Source organism: Grampus griseus (genome assembly GCF_964374135.1).
Source record: "Grampus griseus genome assembly, chromosome: 9".
Classification (NCBI taxonomy): Eukaryota; Metazoa; Chordata; class Mammalia; order Artiodactyla; family Delphinidae; genus Grampus; species Grampus griseus.
This window is the reverse complement of record NC_139003.1, coordinates 18795012-18821408: the sequence shown is the minus strand read 5'-3', so window position 1 is coordinate 18821408 and position 26397 is coordinate 18795012. Positions and strand designations below refer to the sequence as shown.

The following is a 26397-nucleotide window of genomic DNA, read 5'->3' as shown; positions in this document are numbered from 1 at the left end:
AAAGATGGAGGAAGGGGGCCACAAGCCAAGGAATGTGGACAGCCTCTAGAAGCTAGCTAAGGCAAGGAACCAAATTCACCCCTAGAGCCTCTGACACCTCAATTTTAGCCCAGTGAGACCCGTGTCAGATTTCTAATCTCTAGAATTGGAAGATAATAAATCTGTGTTGTTTTAAACTACTACATTTGTAGTAATTTGTCACAGTAGCAATAGGAAACTAATATAGTAAGCATTGTTGTCTCTATTTTGAAGATGATAAAAATAAGGTTCAAAAGATTGAGTAACTTCTCTACAAGCATGCAGGGGTAGTAAGTGGCAAAGCCAGGACTGGAACCTAGGACAGTGTGATTCCCAGGTTTCCCAAGAGTGAATCCTGACATTTCGCTTGCAGTTGTAGCTGACATTTATTGAACACCAACCAAGAATGAGGCAGTCCCTGTCCTAAGGTCTCCACTGTGCTATCTCATCTAGTCCTTACAGCAACCTGTGAGGGAGGGGGTAGTTATCCTCACTTCTTACAGGACAAAGTTGAGGCTGAGGGAGGTAACAGAGAGTGATGGAGGTACGATTTAAATCTGTACCATCAGACCCGAGTACCCCCACTCTTCATCTCAACACCACTTCGCCATCCGCTTGCAGTTGATGGACAAGGGAACTGAGTGTCAGCTGGCTGACTCTTGCGTGGTCACCAATCAACGTGGAGCCACAGCCAGATGGAGAACCCAGGTTACCTCCTGCCTCCTCTAGGGCTTCATCTTCTTGAAGAATGTACTTAATGTGGAAATACAGGTAGGAAAAAAAAAAAAAAAAATCTGAAACAAACATACTCTAGAGAGAAAAGGGTACATTTGCTCTCTACTTCTTGTTGGTGCAGTTCAGTTTCCTGAGAAACTTTACACCTACCCCAAATCATTTCTGTCACAAATAATTGTGCAGCTCCCAGGTAGCTGTCCTGTCTGTAATTTAGTAGTTAGGCTCATTAACATATCTTTTACCTAGGTGAAGCTTCTCATTAGGTTAAATGAGTTAAAAGATTATCACCCTGACTGCATAGCTCTAGCTGGGGCTGAGATGCGCCGCCCTTGACCCTGTGTTTCCTTTGACAGACTCTCCAGAGAAATGGTCCAAGACGTTGAAAGGGCTGTGCTCTTATTTTCTGTCACTTTTGTACATAATCTAAATCTTATCACACAAACAACACATAACGCAAGTTAAACAGATTTAAATTTAAGCAAAATTGAGTGTCACCACATGTGCTTATGCCAGATCTATATAATTCTTTGGAGGTTTCTGGAAACATGAACCAAGCCATTTACGCTTCATAGGAACAGATTATATCATTTGAAATCCTCAATAAAAATGCAGTCTCATATTCTACAGATGGGTGTCATTTAATTAAAATATGTATTTAAAATGCAAAGGGCTACATTAATTCCGTGCTGTGGCTGAGATTTTAATTGCACTCGAGTTAGGAAATTCTGAGTTAATGTTCCCCTGGCATCACTCATTCAGCCTCTTAGAACAGATGTATTGTGATCCAAAGAGGCTTTCAATATGTTTTCACATGCGGTACATATAGGAATGGCTTTGCGATGCTAGGGTGGCAGGCACCCTACAAACAAAGAGATGCTTCCGTGAGGAGCCAGCACCACAGCCTGTGGCCACTTGCCCTGGTTCCTCCACTTTGCCAGGTGGCCCCAGCTAATCACTCCCTGCCCCTGTGCCTCATCTGACTCCCCTACATCAGATATCCCCAAAAGGTTGTCATGGGGCTCCCGTTTTGTGGGGGAGTGGGTCCTTCAGTATTTAAAGGGCTCAGACTTTTTTTTAAAAAAAAGACCAGCTCTGGGAATGCCTTTCAGGTTTAGAGTACATTTTAGAGTATACTCTAAGTGTTTAATAAATGCCAATTGACCAACCAAGAAAACCATCAACCTTCCTTATATAGTGTTGTGATACAATAAACTACGAAATATGGTCCATAGTGGAACACAGGAATTTTGAACTCTTAGGAACTTCTCTTTAGACTACAGACAGTCGAGGGGCAAAAGAAGTACCAGCGCCCAGAAGCATTTCTTACAAGTAAGGCATGGAGTTGAAAGAAAGTGACAGATAGTGGAGGCCGTGGGCACCAAACGGGGATAATTAGTGTCAAGGATTTGGGGAAAAGACCGATTTTATACTTAAATTTTTAGAGAGGAATCCATGATATTAAAGTATCAAAAAAGAAAGAGATGAGAATTCCCATGAAGGGAAAGAGGAGGATGAAATTGACACCAAACCATGTGTCCCTTCAGTCCGTGCCCAGGCCTGGGGAAGGGTATTCAGTGGTGAACAGAAGATCCGGGATCCATGCCATTTGGGGCCTTAGAGCCTCGTGGGGCCATTATCTACATAAGACATGAATGCAGATACGTGGTTAAATTACACAGAGGTTTTGTTTTATTTTTAACACAGTCACCTAGGAAATATCGAAGATTATGGAGAAAAGAAGAAAGGGGTAGCTCGACCTGAAGAGATGAATGTTAAGAGTAAGTTTAGAAATGGCAGCCTGTCTTACATATTTTATGAGGTTGTTTTTTTTTTTTTTTTTTTTTTTTGCGGTACGCGGGCCTCTCACTGCCGTGGCCTCTCCCGTTGCGGAGCACAGGCTCCGGACGCGCAGGCTCAGCGGCCATGGCCCACGGGCCCAGCCGCTCCGCGGCATGTGGGATCCTCCCGGACCGGGGCACGAACCCGCGTCCCCTGCATCGGCAGGCGGACTCCCACCCACTGCGCCACCAGGGAAGCCCTATGAGGTTGTTTTTATTATGTATGTACGCCCCTGTGAAATCTTTTCAACTAAAATCTGCAACTCTAATATGAGAGAATCTATAAGAAAGCACAAGTTCTTAGGAAAATCGGCAGTATATAAATCTTTGGGGAAGAAAATAAATCCAAAACTCCCTTAGAAAAGTCGGTAAAAGAACCAGTCATAGAGCTCAGGTCTTCTGGCTCCTCGTCTAGTTCTTTACGACAGAATACAATACAGTCTCCCTGATACTAACTTTTTTTTTTTTTTTTTTTGCGGTATGCGGGCCTCTCACTGTTGTGGCCTCTCCCGTTGCGGAGCACAGGCTCCGGACGCACAGGCTCAGCGGCCATGGCTCACGGGCCCAGCCGCTCTGCGGCACGTGGGATCTTCCCGGACCGGGGCACGAACCCGTGTCCCCTGCATCGGCAGGCGGACTCTCAACCACTGCGCCACCAGGGAAGCCCGATACTAACTTTTTATATTAAAACAGAAAGCCAGCTAAGTTGAAGAAACAGCCATATTTGTCTCTCAGGCTTTTAAACTTAGTTTTATCAGTCTACACTTCACTGGTTCAAGATTGTCAGCCATAGAGCAAACAACCACCACCAGAAGGAAGACTCTAGTTTCTAAATGGCCTTCCCCAGACCCATCTTTCTTAAGAACCACCTGTGGAGAGGCTGGTTAAAGGCTGAAAAGAGAACCTAGGCCCTAACTGTGTAGTCCTTTGTGAACTATAGTGGTTACAAACCCCAGAGAAATGAAATACGATGATGTGCCTCAGCGGCCCAGGCCTGGCTTTGGAATTCTGCAGGGGAGATAAGGTTTCGAGGACCTTGGCAAATGGAGAAACCTGATCATCAGGGTTAATGTGCAAGGCTTGACTCGTAAAAGATTGATTGCTCTTCATTGTTGTAGAGGACCAATAGGGCTTCAGAGTTGTTGGTTTTTAAAAAATATTCCCGGCTCACATCTGGGCTCTTATATAAATCAGATATATCTATCTATAAAATCTGATGGAGAATTGTTTTGCCCCTTTTTTCTTTAATTTTTGTAAGATGGAGAAAGAGAGAAAGGAAGGAAGGGAAGGGAAGAAGGAAAGAAGGAGGAAGGGAGTACGTTTTCTTAAGGCACGATGTTTGCACAAACTAATTGAAAACAAACCTTTTTCGGAAGAGTTATTGCCTCCTTAAAAGTGCTATAATTTCCATGTGAAACGTATGCCTTCTTGCAGAGGCAGAGAGGAGTACCCCAGGCAGTTCTAAGGAGACAATTTCTTACTGGTTGGAGTATACACACCATGAAGGCTGTTAATTCACAAAATGAAAAACCAGTTAAGTATTCAGCTGGGTCCTCCTCACCAGTGGCAGCTGCGCCCTCTCCCGCGTTAGTGTCTGCTGAGCTGAGGGGAGCCTCTCCCGCGTTAGTGTCTGCTGAGCTGGGGGGAGCGTGGTCAGGCCTGCTGATCACAGCTCATCTCAGTGAGTTTACGCCGCTCTCTGAGCTTCGTTGGGCATCTCTCCTGTCTTTGTTGAAGTGAGCAGGCCAGGGGTGCCAAAGAGGCTCTGAGTTACTCTGTGTATTTAAAACTTTTCTAACTTGCTCTTTGACTTCCTTCCATGTCCCCAGCGGAACCTCTCTGGCTCTACACATGTGTCACTTACACTGCAGTCGTCCATTGGTTACTCCCCGCAGCCATGTTCTGAGCTAATTAGAAAGCAACATCTTTATTCCCATTTTACAGATGGAAAACCTGAGGCAAAACAGTGTGAGCTATGCTTAGCCAGTGACAGAGCTCGGGTATTGATCTCGGAGCCTCATTACTTTTCATTAAACTAAAAAGACATTTTACTCTGCCTCTCTTTTTTCTTCTCAAATTCTGTACTTCTCATTCTTCAGCACCCCTCATTGTACATGATGAGTCTGTCCATCTGTGATTTCCACTTCCTCATATGACAGATTTTTTTACCAGTCATTCATCTGTAGTGCTTTATTTCCTTCTAAAAAATCCGTTTTGGTGAGTCTTGGACATGTGTTCTAATTTCTGGATTAGAAAGTCCTTTATTTCTCTTTCTTATCATTTAAGTTGCTTCCTTACCTAATAAAAGAAGTATAGTGACATTTTAACAAACTTGAAATATCAGGATTGCTTAAGTTCAAAGCATGTTTTTTCTTTTATTTATTTATTTATTTACATCTTTATTGGAGTATAATTGCTTTACAATGTTGTATTACTTTCTACTGTATAACAAAGTGAATCAGCTGTATGTATACATATATCCCCATATCCCCTCCCTCTTGTGTCTCCCTCCCACCCTCCCTATCCCACCCCTCTAGGTGGTCACAAAGCACTGAGCTGATCTCCCTGTGCTATGCGGCTGCTTCCCACTAGCTATCTATTTTACATTTGGTAGTGTATATATGTCAGTGTTACTCTCTCACTTCGTCCCAGCTTACCCTTCCCCCCTCCCCGTGTCCTCAGGTCCATTCTCTACGTCTGCATCTTTATTCCTGTCCTTCCCTTAGGTTCTTCAGAACCTTTATTTTTTTTTTTTTTAGATTCCATATATATGTGTTAGCATACAGTATTTGTCTTTCTCTTTCTGACTTACTTCACTCTGTATGACAGACTCTAGGTCCATCCACCTCACTACAAATAACTCAATTTCGTTTCTTTTTATAGCTGAGTAATATTCCATTGTATATATGGGCCACATCTTCTTTATCCATTCATCTGTCGACGGACACCTAGGTTGTTTCCATGTCCTGGCCATTGTAAATAGTGCTGCAATGAACATTGTGGTACATGACTCTCTTGGAATTATGGTTTTCTCAGGGTATATGTCCAGTAGTGGGATTGCTGGGTCGTATGGTAGTTCTCTTTTTAGTTTTTGAGGGAACCTGCATACTGTTTTCCATAGTGGTTGTGTCAATTTACATTCCCACCAACAGTGCAAGAGTGTTCCCTTTTCTCCACACCCTCTCCAGCATTTATTGTTTATAGATTTTTTGATGATGACGATTCTGTCTGGTGTGAGGTGATATACCTCATTGTAGTTTTGATTTGCATTTCTCTAATGTTAGTGATGTTGAGCATCCTTTCATGTGTTTGTTGGCAACCTGTATATCTCTTTGGAGAAATGTCTATTTAGGTCTTCTACCCATCAAAGCATGTTTGAAAGCATACTGTGGTAGGATGTGCAGAGGGAGTATTATTCATGTGTCTTTATGTTTAAATAAAGCAAGTCTTAGATGAACACTGCAAATGCAAAAATTTACAGATTTTCACTCTCTGTATTAGGGAACTTCTTGTGATTCTGTGTGTTATGGGTTTTTTGAATTGCAGAGAATAAGGAAGGGCTGGAAATGTATTCCTTACAAAAGTGAATTTGGCTTTCCTCTGATTTTGCCTTTGACCTCTGACTGTTCTGTCGTGTTCCCTGGTCTTGCCAGCTGCTGCACCCTACATCCATCTTCTCCGGTAGGCGTCCCCTACTGAGGAGACAAAAAGGCACATGGTCAGTTAGCTCGAGAGTCATAATGGTTACAGCTATAGACAAGGATTCATAAATCATGTGTTCTATTGAATTTATCCAATCGTTAATTTCTATTGGATAAGTTTATCTAGTTTAATTTACTGGATCAGTGAAGTCCTATCTCATGGAGCCATCAGGGAAGATACTCATTCATTCAGTAAATATTTATGGATCAACTTGTTTTAACAAATAACACAGTACCAGCTATGTGCTGGGTCCTGGGGACATGAATAAACAAGACCCAACCTCTGCCTGCAGGGGATTTATAAGTCATGGAAAAGACAGGCATGAAAGTTATTACACCATGTTGTGATTCGGCAACATACTATGGGAATATATAAAGTGCACATTTTAAAGGAGAATATAAATATCAGAGAAGGCTTTCTGGAGAAGGTGGCAGCTCATCTGGATCTTAAATGATTAAATAGTAATTCACCAGACAGAAGGGCATTTTATGGAGGAGAAACCAAGAAGGGAGGGGGAGGGGAGGAGAAAAGGCTATGATGTGAAAAAAATATGGTGAGTTCAGGGTAATTCAAATATTCCAGAGGGCTGGAACATGAGGTTCACAGTAGGGGAGCAACAACCATGAAACTAGAGATGGGGCAAAGGTCAGCTGGGATTTTATTTGGAAGACGATGTCAAGATATTGAAAGATTTTATTTTATTTATTTTTTAATATTTATTTATTTTTTTTTAATATTTATTTATTTATTTGGCTGCACAGGGTCTTAGCTGCTGCGTGCGGGATCTTCGTTGTAGCATGCGGGATCTTTTAGTTGCCGCATGTGAACTCTTAGTTACGGCACGTGGGATCTAGTTCCCTGACCAGGTATCAAACCCGGGCCCCCTGTACTGGGAGTGCAGAGTCTTAGCCCCTGGACCACCAGGTAAATCCCAAGATATTGAAAGATTTTAGATGTAGAGAGATGGTCAGATGGGGTTTTGGAGTGATTTCTTCAGCAAGACTACAGAGGAATAATTCTTGAGGCAAAGAGATTAGTTAGAAACCTGCTACATTAGTATGGGTGATAGGACTTCCCTGGTGGTGCAATGGTTAGGAATCTGCCCGCCAGTGCAGGGGACATGGGTTCGAGCCCTGGTCTGGGAAGATCCCACATGCCGTGGAGCAACTAAGCCTGGGTGCCACGACTACCCAGCCTGCGCTCTAGAGCCTGTGAACCATATCCACTGAGCCCGCCTGCCACAACTGCTGAAGCCCGCGTGCCTAGAGCCCATGCTCTGCAGCGGGAGAGGCGGCCACAATGAGAGGCCTGCACACCACAGCGAAGAGTGGCCCCTGCTTGCCGCAGCTAGAGAAAGCCCGCGCACAGCAGCGAAGGCCCAAAGCAGCCAAAAATAAATAAATAAATTTAAAGAAAAAATACTAGATTAAAAAAAAAAAACCGGGTGATGGTGAAAACCTGAACCACGATGGAGACAGGGAGGTTGGATTTAGAGATTACAGAAGAATGATCAGCAGGCCTTCCTAGTTAGATATAGGAAGTGCAGGAGAAGGAGGCATCCAAGGCCTTTCCAGGTTCCTTGGCTATACAACTGGGTGGACTATGGCTGTGCTAAGCTTTGTGCCAGGATATGGAATTAGCTCTGCCAAACAGGGCCAGAAGTTAAAATGACGCTCGTTAAAATGAAACCCTCCCTGCACATCATGGATGTGTAGTACAGCTTACATCTACATACAAGCAACTAAAGAAGAATATCCAGATGATTTAGTTGAACTAGAACTTTATTGTATAAAATTCTCCTTAGGATATATACTCAATTGATTCACAGAAATTTCTCTCATCGTAGAGATAATTGTATTAGTAGTAATTGATCTGTAATACACAAATGTAGTCTTAGATGGTGATCATGATCATTGTTATTAGATGATGATGATGATGATTATTATTATTTTCCTAGCAGACCTGCTAGATGTTGCAAAATGGACTCATTCAAATGTCTTTTTTTTTTCATGCCCTGTGTTTGCCCCATGTTGAGAGATAAGAGTGAAATAGGGTTAACATGTAGAATTATAAGCATGTTAAGATAATTGTAAGATAAATAACCTAGAGGGGTTCAGAGGTAATTCCCACACTGGGCAATAAACTTCTGAATACCCCTAAAGTAACTCAACTTAGTATTGTTGGTATCACAACAAAAGTTCTTGTGAATGGCTTAATGAAGGAAGAGGTTAACGCTACCAACTAAAATTAAGATGTGGGATCCTGTATAAGTTTCATTGGGAATTGACTCTACTACTGATTTTGCGATTACTTATGAACATGTTTGCTGTATGTACAGTGCTTTCATGTAAACTAATGGCACAATACAAAGTGGGCCATTTGTGGTACCTAAGGAAACTAAAACCCTGTAGAAATTCTTCTACATCTATTTTGAGTTCTGTGTCTCATACGGAAGAAATCACAATTGTTTAGCAACCATCCTTGCTAATAGATAACATGAGAGAAATATTTTATGAAAATCCACCTCTCTGAGGAGCGGTTAGAAATAACATTCAGTTCAAGAGTGAAACATAAAAAGAAGCAGCAAGTAATATTGTTATAAAAGTGTACTACAGACCACTCAGTGAGCTACAGACGACGGATGGTGCTCTCTTGATATAATTATGACATCGATATGCTGATAGTCGTGATGGGAGGTTGCAATTAGCTTGATGTTTTCAGAAGTCTAATTCAACTAAAATAGGCTGAGATGTAAGTTCTCCACTTGTCTTTTAGATGATTTTCCTTCCAAGAGGGAAAAATATGGAGACTAAATATTCTGTACTGAATTCTGACCAAAAAGAAGAAAATTTAAGAAGCAAAAATTATAATAGTCTTTGGAGAATTTTACCAAATGAGAGTTCACACAGCGAAGAAAGTGAAATACATTTTCAGAGATTTGGGAAAAAAATATAGATGTGACCCGATGGTTAGAACCTATCAAAGGGAATATAAATATAGTTCATGATTGAGGGGTGAGAGATTATACAGTGTAAAATTTGAACCATATAATGCTAAGTAATTTCAACAAAAAATAATATCAAACACACTCTGTGCCAAGGTGTATTTTTAAAATACACACACACACACTCATACACACACACTCAATCCTCACAATAACCCATGAAGTAGATACCGTAGTTATTCCCATTTTTTACATACCGGGAAACTGAGGCACAGAGGTGCAATTACTTACTCAAGGACACATAGCTATTAAGTTATCAAGTGGTGGACCAGAATCTGAACTTCCTCAGTGTGCCTCCACAGTCTGTACTTTTAACCACCACACTGCTGTACAGTATCCAGAGAGCTCTCTGATGAGCTCACATAGAAGAATCATAGATGAGTGCAGAGCAGGCACACGAAATGTAAGGGGAGCCTTTAGGTAAAGAGTCAGGGAGGCAAAACCCAGAATGCCTTGCTGCTCATTAGAGATGCTGAGGACGTTTAGGCACAGAAAACAGGAAATGTATAGGCCCCCAATTAGTAAAGTAGTGAAGGCCATTAACAGAAAGCACAACGATTCTATTTCTCTTTTGTTTCTGTCTTACTTAGAAAGGGGACTGTTCTTCCAACGAAAGGGTAGGACAACTCGTGGTAAGAAACAGTTGTGAGGAAAGCATCAGGTGGCATCTGTCTTCCAAAGTGGAGTTCAAATATATTATGTTGGGGTGTTTAAGGAAACCTGCTGAATTTGAGGAAATGTGGAGCATGTAAAATATGACAGAACACCAGATTACAGCAGATATGCCTATTCTTTTTTTTTTTTCTTTTCTTTTAATTTTTTGGCCACGCTGCATGGCACATGGAATCTTAGTTCCCTGACCGGGGATCGAACCCATGCCCCCTGCAGTGGAAATGCCTATTCTTAAAACAGTGAAAGCTGAAGAAATTCTAGAAACTATAGACAAAAGTTTGACAGTGATCCCTAGAACTGATATGATTGTTGGCACCTAGAACAATGTGATGACGGACAGGAGGCAAAGGAAGGCATCATAGCTGCCCAAGAGCCACCAAAAGAGACTGGACAGCATTTATAGTGGAGAGAATGGTCACTGTGCATATATCTGTCTAGTTAGTGGGCAGAGACAAGTCTAGCCACAATCTCAAATGTGTATGTTTAATTTCCAAATAGATATGAACATGTTTTTCAACTTAGCTCTTTTGTTTTATCAAACCAAGATTTACCGAAATCACTTGTTGTTTCTCTGAAAATGAAATTCTATTAGTCAGTCCAACAGAGGAAGATGTAAAAATGTAAGAATGTTATTCACTTTTTAAAAGGGAGTGTTCTGATGAATAGCCTAAGAACAAAGAGATCTAAGCCTTTATGGGTCAATACCTAGATGGTTCCTTCTAAACTTCAGGCCTTTAACCTGGTTGCCAGAGGGCTGGTGATCCAAACCATGGAGCCCAGAAGTTGCGACATACTTAGTGTTCTCACGGACATGGAGTATTTTAGAAGATACCTCAGTATGAGGCCGAAGCTTTTATATAGTCATTGAAAGCAGCTCCAAACTGAGTGACGTCGCTAAGATGAAAAGTCTAGGGACTTCCCTGGTGGCGCAGTGATTAAGAATCTGCCTACCAATGCAGGGGACATGGGTTCGATCCCTGGTCTGGGAAGATCCCACATGCCGTGGAGCAGCTAAGCCTGTGTGCCACAACTACTGAAGCCCGGGCGCTTAGGGCCCGTGCTCTGCAACAAGAGAAGCCATCGCAATGAGAAGCCTGTGCACCACATCGAGGGGTTGCCTCCTTGCTCTCTGCAACTAGAGAAAGCCTGCGTGCAGCAATGAAGACCCAACGCAGCCAAAAATAAATAAATAAAAGAAAATAAAGAAGTCTACTTTGTTGAGCCTATACCTTTAATCTGTGATTTCTTTAGAAAACTGCAGAAAACCCCACGGCACGGTTTTCTGAAAAATTAGACAGCAGGATGGTTCTGTGAAACATTTCCTGAAGGGAAGATTGAATCTACTTTGCAAGGGAATCTTGGCGTGCATTAGTCAGAATGAGAGCAATTTATAATTTGTTCAGTACTCAGTAAGTACCAAAAAAATTATCCTACAGTTCGTGTAACTAAAATGATAAAGAGAAAGCAAGTCGTTCGTTTCCAGGTAAATATTATTTTTATTACTTATATAGCTCTTCCTGCCACTCATCCCCATTCTATAGGAGTTGTCCCATAATTTAAAGGTTTGGCTGGCACTCGGAGGTTGCAGTACAGTGGGACGTTGTTTGCTTGTGACCAGATCCTTCCTCTTCAAGGGCAGTGGTTTGCAAACAGCTCTTTTAGCAGCAGACTTGTCCTGCCAAATCTTAATGGGTAACGAATGAAAGAGGAGCTTCTCCGAAGGCGGAGGAGGGCAAAACCAAGAGAATGGAGATTGGGAGATTAGGAACGCTATGGAGCACATCCTGAAAATCCTTGCCTCAGGGGTTACGACATGCCATCGAAGGGTGGCCCAGGGATTCTTGGTGACCCTTCATCCCACTCCTTCCTGCTCCAGATGTGCTCTGAGATCTGAGTTGCCTTAGCTCAGAAATATCTCCTGAGCAGAAGGTTATATTTATTCATCAAGGCTCAGTCAGTAAAACAGAAGCCATTTTAGGGATTTCAAGCAAGAGGGAATTGAATACAAGGAATTAGATGTTTTAAAAATTGCTAAAAGGGCTTAGAAAATAGCTGGAAGGAAGCAAAGAGCAAGGAGAACTAGCGGCTGGCTTGCAGGGAAATGAAGAAATACAGGAACTGCGCCAGTGGTTTCACCTGCCTGCAGTCAGGAAGCAGCTGTTGCAGGAGCTCTCCTGGAAGCTGCCGCCAGCCTCTTATTTGCCATCTGCTTGAGCATCTTTCTCCCGCTGCAAGAGGAGAATGATGCCCTCCCCTTCTTTTCGCCTTCCACATCTTTCGGGAGTGCCTCTCACTGGCAGAATCTAAACTCCAAACCCTACTGGCAAGAAGTTGGAAAATGTGCTTCCAGGAAAGGGGCTGGGGATGATGCCAAGATGACAGCAGACAAGGGCACAGACTATTTGCCCATCTCACTTTCTGTAGTAAATTTAATCTAGGGTGATATCAAAAGGAACATAGTCCCAAGAAAGCAAATAAAATAACAAGTCTCCTATGGTGGTAAATATAGAAACCATCTTTCCAAAATAAGCCTGATTCAACTGTTTTAGCCTTAATAGAAGACCTGACTTGTCAGTGTCTTTATGTGCATATTGAAATAATTTGTAACGCAATTTCAGTCTCTTCAAGTGAAATCGCAATTTCTATCATTTCAGGTCAAAATTTCAGAGTCTGTATGGATTCATCATCATTACTCCCTTACCTCTACCACATGGACACGTACTCGTGTGTATTTCTTCTCTCTCCTCATAGTGCCTTTGGCAGGAGGGAAAATAAACTGACCATGAAATAAATTCTAATTCAAAATATAAATATAAATATGACCTTTCCAGCCCTATGTGAGTAAGGAAGACCTGATCTCTCAAAAACACAATTTCAAAGCTTTTTTGAATATCCTTTTGAACTCCTAAGATAACACCCCAGTTCACTTTGCTAAAGAATCAAGTACTGGGGACATCCTTTTCTGGAAAAGAGAGATCCTTGTCATTCCTCCCTCACAATAAGGTGAGGAAGACAACTTGATCTCCTCCCAAGCTGCTTTTGAGTGTCATTCCTTGCTTTCCCACCAAACGGCCACCTCCTCATGCCTGCCTGAAATGCCCTCTTTTACTGGATTTGCAGCCCTGAAGAAAATCATTCTCCCCTTTTTGTGGATGAAAAGAGCAAATTTAAGCCTGCCACCCTGAAGCCTTTTTTTCCTCCTGCATGTCTCCACTGATTTGAACATTGAGAGAATTCTGTAGTGTTCTCAGACCTTTGCAGTTCCTTATTTAAAGGTCAAAATGTCATGAGTTTATACAGTTTGAATGTCTTAATATCTCAACATGTGATTTCCTTTCTGTGCGTTAGCCACAGGAACAACTAAGCCCACAGCTGTCTGGTTTTTTGCAAGGTGTTTTGATGAGTAAGGAGATGAGTCTAGGAGTTTCACTCTTCCAGAGTTCCCACTAGGAGATCCAACAATAATAGCGTAGATTTACTGAGCCCTTACTATGTACTAAACATTGTTCTGAAAGCTTTATGTGTTCTATATCGTTGAATCCTTACACAGACCTTTGGAGGCTGAAACAGTAACTGCTCCAATTCAAAGTTTTCACAATTTGCCCAAGGTTATTCAGTTGAGCCGAGTCAAGTGGTTGAGTCAGAATTTAACCACTACTTTCTGAGCCTAAACATCGGTAGTTAACCCCAAAGAAATGTTGTGGTAGGTAGAAAAATCAGGTTCATAATTAATATGAGAACCATACTCTTTTACTTCAGGAAATAAAATTATTTAGATTTTCAGGCAATATCCTGAAATTATATAATCACCTGATAGATAAATGATTGCTTCTCTATGTAGCTTACCCTTAACTGGCATAAAAAACAGATTATTAATTTTGGTTTTTAGAAAGTTGGTTCTGGAAGCATCTCTGTGAACTGTTAATTATCCTAGGGATTATATGGCAAGACCAGAATGGATGTGTGAACAGTATTCATGTGTTACTAATGTATAAAGACAGAAATATGGCTGTATATTATGAACCTTCACAAGGCATTAGTCAATAGGTGTGTGGCACCCATTCATCAGCTTAGCCCGCACAGGGAATATCTGACCCAGCAGAAATGAAAGGGGAGCTGCTTAACTGTTATCTTTACTGCATCCTGGAGAAGTGGCCACGCTTGTCCTCACTGAGTAGAAATTCTCTTAGCAAAATTTACATCTGTAAACCCTGCCCTGTGTGTTAGCAAGTTAATTCTCTCCATATTTCTTACTTCCAGCCTGCTTCAAAGCAAGCTGTCACCAACTACACAGCTAGTCTCGGTGATGGTCTGTGTGCTTGGTGGCCGGGTCAACTCTGTCTTGCAGTTAAGTCAGTTGTCTGTGTGTCGTCCGCATAGCAATAGGATCAGAGTGACCAATGCTTCTAGAATTCTACCTATTTTTCTCATCAGGTTTTCCCATTAAATGCATAAAGCTAGTATAATCCTTCCTTTACCTGAAGCTATATAGATAAAGGAGAAGAATACTGGGTTTTTGTCACTTTGTCATTTTTTTCATTCAACACATCGTTACTGAATATGTAATAGTAGTAGTAACAGTAATTGCCTTATATTAAGCCCTTGTGTGCCGACGCTATTCTAACTGTTTATACCTTTTCTCATTTAATATTCAGAATCCCGTGAGGTAGGTATGAGGATTCTCCTTTTACAAGTGGAGAATCTGCGATGAGAAGTTCACCCAAATGGTATATGAGAAAGTCAGAATTTGAACTCAGGTCTGTCTCCAAAGGGTACCATCTTGTTCATTGAACTTGATACTTGACTGCAGGTTGCAGAAACTGCTTTCTATGCTGGGGCTACAAAGATAAAAGTGAGGTTGTACTTGCTGTCAGTCAAAAAGGTGATGTTTATTTCTCAACTTGGCCCAAACTTATGAATGATGCAGCTGCCTGAGCAGGAAACTCGTGAAAAAAGGCCAAGAAAAAATTAAAATAAAGAGGGATGACATATAGGATTTTCATTTTAACTCCTTTAGTTCTATCTTTATTTGTGGCACTTTTTTGCTGTCATATTGGGTTACATGCTTTCTTTCCGTTTGGTTCAGTTTTACCATTTGTAAATGGACCTAATGTTTCTAATTTACCCAGTGAATAAGCCATCCCCTTAGGCTCTTTGGAAATTTTACAAATGCAGAGCTGGAAGGATCCTGTTTGAACACACGCATAAATGTTATCGCTTCGCTGTATAATATTTTTGCCTCTAAAATTCTGTTAAAACTTAAATCTGTGTCGTTTTTTCACCAAAATATCTGGTTAAGTATTTATTAACATTTTAAGATGCTCTTAGATGCAGGGTTGTTTTTGCCTCTCACTGTTGTGGCCTCTCCCGTTGTGGAGCACAGGCTCCGGACGCGCAGGCTCAGCGGCCATGGCTCACGGGCCCAGCCGCTCCGCGGCACGTGGGATCTTCCCGAACCGGGGCCCGAACCCGCGTCCCCTGCATCGGCAGGCGAACTCTCAACCATTGCGCCACCAGGGAAGCCCCTAGATGCAGGGTTTTACAGGAATACAAAAGGCTTACAGAGTCCATGGAAATCTAAGATAGCTCTACAATAGTGTCTTTCAACAGAAGGACAGGAGCTATTCATTAACGTTTCCCCCATTTCTCTTTCACATTTGGCAGGACCTGAACTGGCCATACCGCACACCTTTTCAGTAGACGATTAGGTTTTTACTAAGCCTCAGGGAGGATTATTTGGAATAAAAGAAAAATCAATCTTAATGTTTCCCCCCAGGACTGAAAGAGACTGAGGTCTGTTCTATCATTCCCAAGGTGTAAAAACCATGTGTGTGTGCCGTTTGCACTGCATGGAGATAGGAGTCTAATGCTAAATGTCATGGAGGTCCAGGGCCTGCTCAAGCTTGTGACCATCAAGCACTGTTTCGTGAGGAACTGGATGTGATTTTCCCACTATGGAACTCTGCGGTGTGTAGGATAAACTGTTGGCTCAGAATTGGCCTCTCTCCTTGGTAGCCTAAGGAAACAGCTATCCTTTTTTACCTTGGTTCTTACTTTTGATTTGTTCTTCACAATGGGCCTTACACAAATCTCCCTTGCTTTCCCTGTATAGGTCAGCATTTGGCATAATTCTGCAGTTTCAAACACTCATAGGCTTTCTGGAGCTTCAGTTTCTTACCCTGAAATAGAATAATGTCACAGGCTACTAAACTATTTGGAAAACATAGGTTAACAGCATTGTGAAGATATAATGGGAAAAAAAATTATGAAATTCTTTGGTTTGTTCTTAACTTGAAGATTTAATTCCATAGGCATTACTGCTGAGTGTAAAGAAGAGCTATAGACTATGAGAGATACCAGGAAGAATAAGTTATTGCCTTTGTTGTCCTGGGTCTCACAATCTACCAGGGAAAATACAGTGCAAGGTGAAAGTGGTGAGGCCAGAAGAGGGGGGCAGAGAGTTACTAGAGTTCAGGGGACGGTCCCTAGCTTTGTGGCAGGTGCTGTGTTAGGGACCACATTCCCCATTTTGGTCCTCACAACAAGGCTCCGAGTTGTAGAGATGAGGAAAACGAGGCTTGGGGTTGTTAAGAAATGTGTTCTAGAGGTGACTAAAAAGTGGAAGAATAAATTTTACTCCTTTGGGAAACAATAGAAAAGAGTATGGTTTCACAGAGATGAAAATTACTCTTAGCATCATCCACAAAGTTAAGTGCAAGTTATTTTTTTTAATTGAAGTATAGTTGATTTACAATGTTGTGTTAGTTTCTGGTATACAGCAAAGTGATTCATATATATATTCTTTCTCAGATTCTTTTCCATTATAGGTTATTACAAGATATTGACTATAGTTCCCTGTGCTATACAGTAGGACCTTGTTGTTTACCTATTTTATATATAATAGTGTGTATCTGTTAATCCCAAACTCCTAATTTATCCCTCCCCCCTTTCCCCTTTGGTAACCATAAGTTTGTTTTAAGTGTCTGTGAGTCTATTTCTATTTTGTAAATAACTTCATTTGTATAATTTTTTTAGATCCCACATATAAGTCATATCATATGATATTTGTCTTTCTCTGTCTGCCTTACTTCACTTAGTATGCTAATCTCTAGGTCCATCCATGTTGCTGCAAATGGCAAAAGTGCAATTTCTTTGTCAAAGCTGGTCTTCGGGTTCTTTTGGTGTAGGTTTTGTTTTGTTTTTGTTTTTGTCTTATAATAATACATTCCCAAATAAATGTTATTGAACATCTGGGACATTGGGCTGGGCAGTGAGTGGGACAGGCATATACACATGTGTATGCATGCACATACAGGTTCTAATCTGAATAATGCATAATATGTCCCCATACTTTACAATCATAATTTTATAGGTCAAGGAGCAATTTGAGTCAGCATTTTGGTTTTCAAAATCAATTGACTTTGCTAGTTTAAACCCAAAATTTCTAAAGTAATCGGGACTGAAAAGAGGTAGTTACTGTTTGGGGACAGAAGAACCATTGCTTCTGAAATAGGAAGCAAAATGGAGAGAACCTACCAAACATGTTTCTTAGATAAGGCCCATACTTATGTAGAAAAGAACTTAAAACTAGGTTCTAAATTGTTAGGAGAGTGGGAAAGAGTGACTATATGACTTGATAATAGGGGCTAACGCTAGGGCTGTTGGCAAAGAGTAGCTAGGTGTTAAAAATGTGTTTCAGGAAAGAGAAAGAGTGATCGGAAGAGTCACCATGAAATTTTAGCTTGGAGTAATTGGCTTAGTGAAGGAGGAAGAACGTCTCTATCATAGGAAAATTCAAATTAGATGCTAATAAGACAGTAGATACTTTAGCATGTGAAAATCACCTATCCATACTGGAAGCCAGTAGGTTTCATAGATAAATAATTTAAGAATACTTATAGTTAAAAAAAAAAAAAGAATACTTATAGTGCTCGCTTCGACAGCACATATACTAAAATTGGAACGATACAGAGAAGACTAGCATGGCCCCTGTGCAAAGATGATGCGCAAACTCATGAAGCGTTCCATATTTTTAAGCAAAAGAAAAAAAGAAGAATACTTATAAGTGCCTAATGTGTACAAAGCACTGGGGTGGAGGAAGGTTAGCATACATATGCTGCAAATAATTTAAGGGAATGAATAAAAAGTAGGGATAGTGGGCTTCCCTGGTGGCGCAGTGGTTGAGAGTCCGCCTGCCGATGCAGGGGACACGGGTTCGTGCCCCAGTCCGGGAAGATCCCACGTGCCGCGGAGCGGCTGGGCCTGTGAGCCAGGGCCGCTGAGCCTGCACGTTCGGAGGCTGTGCTCCGCAACGGGAGAGGCCACAGCAGTGAGAGGCCCGCGTACCGCAAAAAAAAAAAAAAAAAGTAGGGATAGTGGTGCAGAGAAGTTAAGAAGGCTGAGGATAGAGCTAGCTGGCATTAGAGTTCCAACTTGGATCTGTGGTATTATAGTGTAGGACACTTTTAAATCCTATCCTAGTGTTGGGCTCGATAGTAGCATATCCCATAGGTATTTAAGGAGAAAAAAGAGGTTAGATGGGGGTCTCCTGTCACAGCCCCCATTGACTCTGTAAGCCCCAGGAGTTCTTAGTGTCACAGGCTAATTGGCATCCTTAATTTTATTTTTTTATAATGTGTGCCAGATTACAGCATCAAAGGATCTCAAAATTATTTCCAAAATCTAATAATACATTGTTCTAGGAGTTAGGAAGGTCCTATTGCCACCATTTTCTAAATAGGAAAACTGAAGATTGAAAACTAAATAATTTTATCCCAGGTTCAAGCAGAGATCTTATGTGGTATCTGTACAAACAGGAAGAGGAGTCAGAAATAACGATTATACCAAAATTTGATCTTCTAAACTGTTTTCCAGTGAGAAAATCTCATGAGATCATTCTTCATTGTCTTTTCCCATCTTCTAAAAAGTTTGAATTCACAGAGTTAACCTTACTTTTCCTTCTATGACCATCTTCCCCTTTTCAATTTATCACTTTCATGACAGCTGATACTAGTGTAAGCTAATATTGCAACAATTTTAGATAATATTGCAGATGCACAAGGACATCCTCCTATGAATCAATTAAAGAAGTCACAGTAAGTTGCCATTGAAAGTGTAGCAGCTGCATCCTTGAAAACAGATGCTCTTCTGGGTCTGAATGTGTTCAATTTTGACTAATTTTAAGACCTAAACAGATTTCAGTCTGGTTAATATTAGGATGTGGAACCACTTGAGACATCCTAATGTCCTAGGCTGATTGCTTCTCCGTGACAGTTAGTATATGGCTTTCCTTGAGAGATGCTGAGTATTCGATATGCCAGGGATTTTATTTCAATAGAAGAGAGAGACCCGCAAGTCTTGGCTTCAGGAAGGTGGACTCATGAAATCAAGGTGACTTCTAAAGGCAATACAATTTATAGAAACAGTACTTAGGCTGTAGGGATTGGCCAGAATTGTCTTAAATTGTACTTCTGCAAGATTCCTAGACAGCCCAGGAAACCAGCTGTAATAAATTACTTCCCTATCCTACTCTGTCCCTAGGATATACTCAAGAAACTAAAGTGAAAGTTATAGTTGTAAATGGCAAGTCATTCCTTCTCCTGCCTGATCTTTATCAATCTGTTATTATATGAATTATTTGTCATGTTACATCGGTCAATTAAATCATTTGTTCTGTTTAAAAAGGCCTTGATCAAGCTCCTGTAATGCCTCCTGTTATTCTGCTGGCCCTGAAAATGTGTGTGCGTGTGTGTGTGTGTGTGTGTATGTATATGTGTGTGTATTTGTGTATTTGTGTGTGTGTGTGTGTGTGTGTGTGTATAAAATCCCTTACTTGAAGGAGTTAATGATCTGGTAGGGATACATACTGATAAACAGATAATATCAATGGAATATGATAACTAATAGAACTGTGTGAAAAACACAACCAGAGGAACAAGTGACCCTGCCTGGAGAATCGGGAAAGACTTTCTGAGCAGAAAGCATGAATAGTTCAGAAAGAGGAATAAGAGCCATCAAAGGTGTAGAATCCTAAAACACCATAATATGTTTAGGGAATTTGCTTTAAAAGGGTGGCAGGTCAAAGGGCCCAGAGTTGCGGAAGAGGGAAGTTGGAGAGGAAGGAGAAAATGATGAAAGATGGAGAAAAACTGGGTTGGGCAGAAACCCAAAATCATGGAAAGCCTTGCTAAGGAGGTTCATGATATAAGCAATGGGAAACATTGATACTGTTTTTACAAGTAATTGACATAGTCAAATTTTGTGTCTTAGATAAATAACTGTTTAACTTATATTTAATTAGCTAAATATGGAAGATTGAAGTAAGGTAGGGGCCAGGCACTGAGGCAAAGACATCAGTTAGGAGACTATTGCAGTAGTCCATGGAAGAGATGAGGGTTCCACCAAGAAAGTGAGCAGATACAGAAATGACAAAATATATTAAGAAAACATTTAGGAAATAAAGTTGGCAGAAATTATTCCTTGCTGAGGGGAGTGAGAGAGGAGATTACTCTCAGTATTTGCAGCTGAGATTTCCAATAGAAAGAGAATTCAGGATAAAGAGCAGATGCTAAAGATAGACTTTAGTTTTGAACACATTGCATTTGAGAGGCCTGCAGGATGTACAGTAAAGATAGCTTGCAGACAGTTGATCGAATGTAGTTTAGGAGTCAACAATTCCAAGATAATAGGAAAAACCATGAAAATTGATGAGCTCACTCAGAGAGAGCATATAGAATGACAAGCAAGGGAGACCAATAGAGAAAAAAAATCCCCGGGAACCCCAGCATTTATGGGTGCGCTAAAGGAAGAGTATCCAGTGAAGGAAATTATTAAAACAACGGCAGGGAGGTGAAAGGACACCCAGAGAACTTTGGTGCCGTACAAGCCAAAAGAAAGCAGAATTTCAAGAAGGAAATGGGCAGTCCTGTGGAATGTAGCAGAGAGCCTTTCTGAGGGTAGGATTGAAAAGTGCCCAATGGATTTGGCAGTTAGGATACCATTGGTGACTATTATCAGAATAATTATTTAATAAACAGGTGAAAGCAGAAATCAGATTATGGAAGAACTAATGGAAGGCAAGACTATGGAGAAAGCAAATGCTGACAGTCCTTTTGAAGTCTTAGTAAGAATCTGAGGGACTTCCTTGGTGGCGCAGTGGTTAAGAATCTGCCTGCCGATGCACTGGACACGGAATCAAGCCCTGGTCCGGGAGGATCCCACATGCCATGGAGCAATTAAGCCCATGTGCCACAACGACTGAAGCACACGCTCTAGAGCCCGTGAGCCACAACTACTGAGCCCACGAGCCACAACTACTGAAGCCCGCGTGCCTAGAGCCCGTGCTACAAGAGAAGCCACCACAATGAGAAGCCTGTGCACCGCAACCAAGAGTAGCCCCCGCTCGCTGCAACTAGAGAAAGCCCGTGCACAGCAACAAAGACCCAATGCAGCCAAAAATAAATAAATAAATACAATATTTTTTTAAAAAAAAAAAAAAGAATCTGAAGTGCTCAAGAGAGGAGTTAAGAGAGTGGGAAGGACAAAGTGCCTGGGGAGCACAGCATGAATTTGGGAAAGTTGCTGAGAAAGAGAAAGGAACTAGCCAAGTACTAGTGAAGGATTGACAGGTGGTAGTGAAGACTTTCGGGGGATTAAAATCCAGAAAATGTTAGTGGCAACAGTCTGTACTTTGTTCTGTTTTCCTGTCAAAAGATGAGTCGCAGAATTAGCCCAGGATTAGATCAGGTTGCCACAGAAGAATCTACCTAGAGAGTCATTGGCCAGACAGTGGCAAATGGCCACCTCCAGCCACAAGCAAGGCTGGGAATGCAGACATTTAGCTTCTCATAGTCTACCGTGGAGTGAACAAGAGAGAATTGGCAATATCTGTTGGTTCACCTAACAAGCAGTGTCTGCCCCAGAGACCAAGGTTCAGCATCCTCATATAAACCAACCAATTTAGCACAGAAAGCCACAGTCACGTTGCCACAAATAGTTAGGCGTCTCAAAGATGCCTGCTTTTATGCAGTGGTTGTAAGAGGAACAAGGATACTTTGAATGATCTGATGTGCCCCATCCCCAGTATTAGAAAAACAGCTCAAAGTGCATATCTTAATAAAATAATCAAGTACTAATATTGTTAAAGCCTAATATAGGTGGGCTCCGCCAATGTGAAGAGCAATCCCTGAGATAAATATACAGCCACGAACCTCTGAAAGATTGAGTGTGTATGTGTGCGGGTGTCCAGTAACCTCCTATCTTGACTATAATCTCCCAAGCAGATTCTCTCAGCATTGCTTTTTTGTAGATTTCCATTTGACATTTGAGAGCTAGGTAATTGTTTTGTGTTGGCTTTGCAATGCTCAGCACTTCTTTTCTCAGTACATTCCTTCTTGTTAAGAAAACTTCATAAATTTCAGTGAGCCCTGAGGAATTCTCAGACCAGCTTTTCAGTGGAGCCCTGGGCATCAGTTTTCATGTGCTTTACTAAAATGTTATTTTTGCTGTAGATTACAGTCTAGCTAAATGTACAGCAGGCTGCTATTCTAAACTATTGCAAGTTTTATGTAGACTGCTTTCCCGGCTATTAACTTACTCTACTTGGATTCTTTTTTTTTTTTTTTTTTTTTTTTTTTAATTTGCAGAGTTTGGCCAGTCAGCTGCTACACATGATGAAATTACGTATTTCCATAAGAAGAAAGGGAATGTTTTTTAACTTGGTGAAATTTGTCCAAAATGCCTTTGGTAGGTTGGGAGATTAGTATAGCCTTAGACCTTGGACCATGAGCCCGGTTTCCTTAGGGTCTGCTTTCTTCCTTTTTATTTATTTATTTAAATTTATTTATTTTTGGCTGCACTGGGTCTTCGTTGCTGTGTGTGGGCTTTCTCTAGTTGTGGAGAGCGGGGGCTACTCTTCGTTGTGGTGCGTAGGCCTCTCATTGTGGTGGCTTCTCTTGTCGCAGAGCGTGGGCTCTAACGCGCAGGCTCAGTAGTTGTGGCACGCGGGTTCTAGAGCGCAGGCTCAGTAGTTGTGGTGCACAGGCTTAGTTGCTCCACGGCATGTGGGATCTTCCCAGACCAGGGCTTGAACCCGTGTCCCCTGCATTGGCAGGCAGATTCTTAACCACTGCACCACCAGTGAAGCCCCTTTCCCTTTTTTTATTGATATATACGTTGCTCTTCATGGAACAGGTAGTGTCACACAACAGAGGAATCAAAAGCACTAAAACGCCTTGAAATATTAGACTAGTGTTACTTATAGTTGCTTTCATCCAGTCTGCCAAAAGAAAACATTATGAAGGCAGTAATCTCACCTTGCAGTCAAACAACTTGAATAATGATAGCATTAGAAGGAACGCAGTGTCTACATCCAGTCCTGCAGACCGAGTTAGTGAACATCTCGGACGATGCCAAGGCTGGTAATAAGTTTAAATCTCCATCGCTATATTTCCTTCCTCCTTACACGTCAGTTCCCTTGAACAAAATTCTTTTTTGTGTGTGTTTGCCATGATATTTTAATTTATTGAAGTCTGTTTCCACTGAGGAGAACTTAACCTTTTAATTCTTGACAGTCTCTCCAGGCTTGTCTCTGTGCTTGGCTGAGTCTAGGAACAGATGCAGCTCTGAAAGCCCACAACTGCAGATATGCCTTCCACAACATATGTAAGGTGGACACCTCCCAAGTTAGCCAGTAGTGCCTCGCCAAATCCCATGTCCCCTAAGTCCAGGGAGCCCTTCTTCCAAATGATACTGCATCCTCTGAGAAGGAGAAGAATTTTCACATGGAAAAGCAAAAGATACTAATAAATGGAAATTGAACCTCAAGGTGGATGGAATTATATCTTTTAAGTACCTTGTTGCTATAATTAAGCTTAGGACTCTTAACCTGGACAAATCACTTGCTAAAGAATAATTATTACTTGTGTTTATTATTTATATTAATATTCAGTGAGTTTTACGTGCTATTGTCCGAAGCAGTTTATCTACATTAACCCATTCAATACTCCCAACAGCTGTAACTTACTCAGTGTTCCCAACAACATTCTGAAGGTATGTTATCTCCATCTTACAGAAGAAACTGAGGCGGAAGGAATTTGCCATTAGCTCTTGGTCACAATAATAAGTAAATAGTGGAGACGGGACTCAAGGCCAGCCTTTGAGGCTCTAGAGAATTCAAAGAACTTTTGAATTAAATTGCCAAATTATTGTTGATGATCTTTGAGAAATTATGGGGAACTGGATACACAACAGAATTCTAGACATAAGGAAACGTAGTTCACATTTTTGCTATTTAGTATTTTCCTGTAGAAAATGGCCAAATGCTATTAAATATTTTATCAATTACTTGCAAGAGATAGAGAAGGTAGGTTTATCAAATTTTCCCAAAAGACCTTTTTAGGGCTTTTAACCGATTGTAAGTAAGCTCTGTTTGAGTTAAGGAGAATGCAGCACATCCTGTTCCCTCGCCCCACACCACCCCAGGAAGATTCTAGGCTTACACGCAAGGAGCACAGCTTCTAGAACAAGGGAATTGATCACTCTTTCTAGACAGGTCAGACCACTCTGTGGTATTTATTATGTTTGGTCCTAAGTCCCACATTTCAAGGGAAATACAGAACAATTGGAATTTTTTTTTGGTGAATTATGAGAATTATAAAATGACTCAGTTGGATTATTTGGAGAATAGTTGAAAAGTCTGGGGACATTTAGCCCAAAAAGGAGAAGACTTCAGGGAAGCCAAAAGAGATATCTTTAGTACTTGAAGTACTGACACAATTAAGAGTGATTGTTAAGTCGGCAGAACCAGGGCCAATGATTAGAAGTCAATGACAACAGACATGGCTTGATGTAAGATGGTCACATCTTTCTTAGATGGAATAGGCTGCCGCAAGAGGAACTGAGTTTCCTTTCACAAACATTTGTGTGGGTGTGCAAGCAGAAGCTGAACAGCCACTTGAAGATGTACAGATAACACAAGCATAGACCACATGGTTGGGCTAGATTACTAAGTTCACTTCCAACTCTGAGCTCCTGTTTCTGTCATTCTGTGAATTGATGCAAGACAATCAGCTGGGCTTTTATGTTTAATCAAGTACCGAAATAGTCTGTCATGTCTCAGATGTCTGATGCTGCCAACACTAGTATTAGCCAAATTGATAAAAACAACATGATGAACAACAAAATCATATGTCATTTCAAAAGCTATCTGTAGGCATCTAATGAAATGATTGGTGTTTTGTCCTCACCCCTTCTTTCAGATCTGTCTCCTGCTCAAGATACCCACGTGAATGTGGATCTCCCACCAGTGTCAGAGCAGATCATGCAGACTCTGAGCGAACTTGCAAAATCTTTCCAGGACATGGCTGACCGCTGCTTGCTGGTCCTACACCTGGAAGTAAGGTATGACACAGCCAAGCAGAAGACTGTGATTTAATTGCACTGTGGGTCATAAATCACTCGCTTATGTCTGGAGAGTGTCACTATCATTTTTGGTTCATATTATAGATGTCTTTTTTTTACACTGAAAGTGATTTTTAGTGTTAAAGTTTTTAAGCACATGCTGTATTGTGAATATGGTGGTTTGGAGTTTGCATGGCCTATGACATCAGAATGATCTAGATTGGAATGTCTATACTAGTTGGCTAGGCCATCTTAAGTCAGTTAATTAACTTTACTAACTCAGTTTCCTCCTCTTAAAAATAGGAACAGTAATTTCTAACTTAGAGATTTTATAAATGAAATGATAAGTTATAAGTACAATGCCTACCACAGAGTAAGTGCTCAAAATATGGTAGCTTTTCGACTATGATGACTTTATTGCCATTGATATTTTTAGTAAGGTACTATGCTAATCTATACTAAGAAGGGAGTATACAGATGCAAGAACCATGATCCCTTTCTTTAAGAACCTAAAACCAGGACTCCTCCGGTGGCGCAGTAGATAAGACTCCGCGCTCCCAATACAGGGGGCCCAAGTTTGATCCCTGGTCAGGGAACTAGATCCCACATTCATGCTGCTACTAAGAGTTCACACGTCACAACTAAGAAGCTGGCAAGCCGCAACTAAGGAGCCCTGGAGCTGCAACTAAGGAGCCCACCTGCTGCAACTAAGACCCTGTGCCACCAAATAAAGAAATAAATATTAAAAAAAAAAGAACCTAAAACCCAATTGAAGACATTAAGTTCAATCATAATTCAAGAAATTTCCAAGATATGATATTCTTGGACTCTTGCTTCTTCCCCTGAAGTGTAGAATATTCTGATTAGCTTTAGTAGACTCTATTATCACACCTCTAGAAACAGTAGGAAGAAAAGACCAGAAAGTCTCCAATCATTTATTTATTCATTCAATAAATATTTATTGAGTGCTGTATTTGTTCCAGAGAGTGGTCTAAGAATTCGGATACAACAATGACAAAAACACTCAAG

At 41.1% G+C, this 26397-nt stretch overlaps 1 protein-coding gene across 1 annotated transcript in view; it reads left to right on the top strand.

The window, feature by feature from the left end:
- EXOC4 (exocyst complex component 4) overlaps positions 1-26397 on the top strand; it is an 810848-nt gene that overhangs the window by 716708 nt on the left and 67743 nt on the right. Inside the window, exon 15 of the mRNA XM_082661558.1 lies at positions 25227-25368. Coding sequence (XP_082517684.1) covers positions 25227-25368 — 142 coding nt within the window. The remainder of the gene's footprint in view (positions 1-25226; positions 25369-26397) is intronic.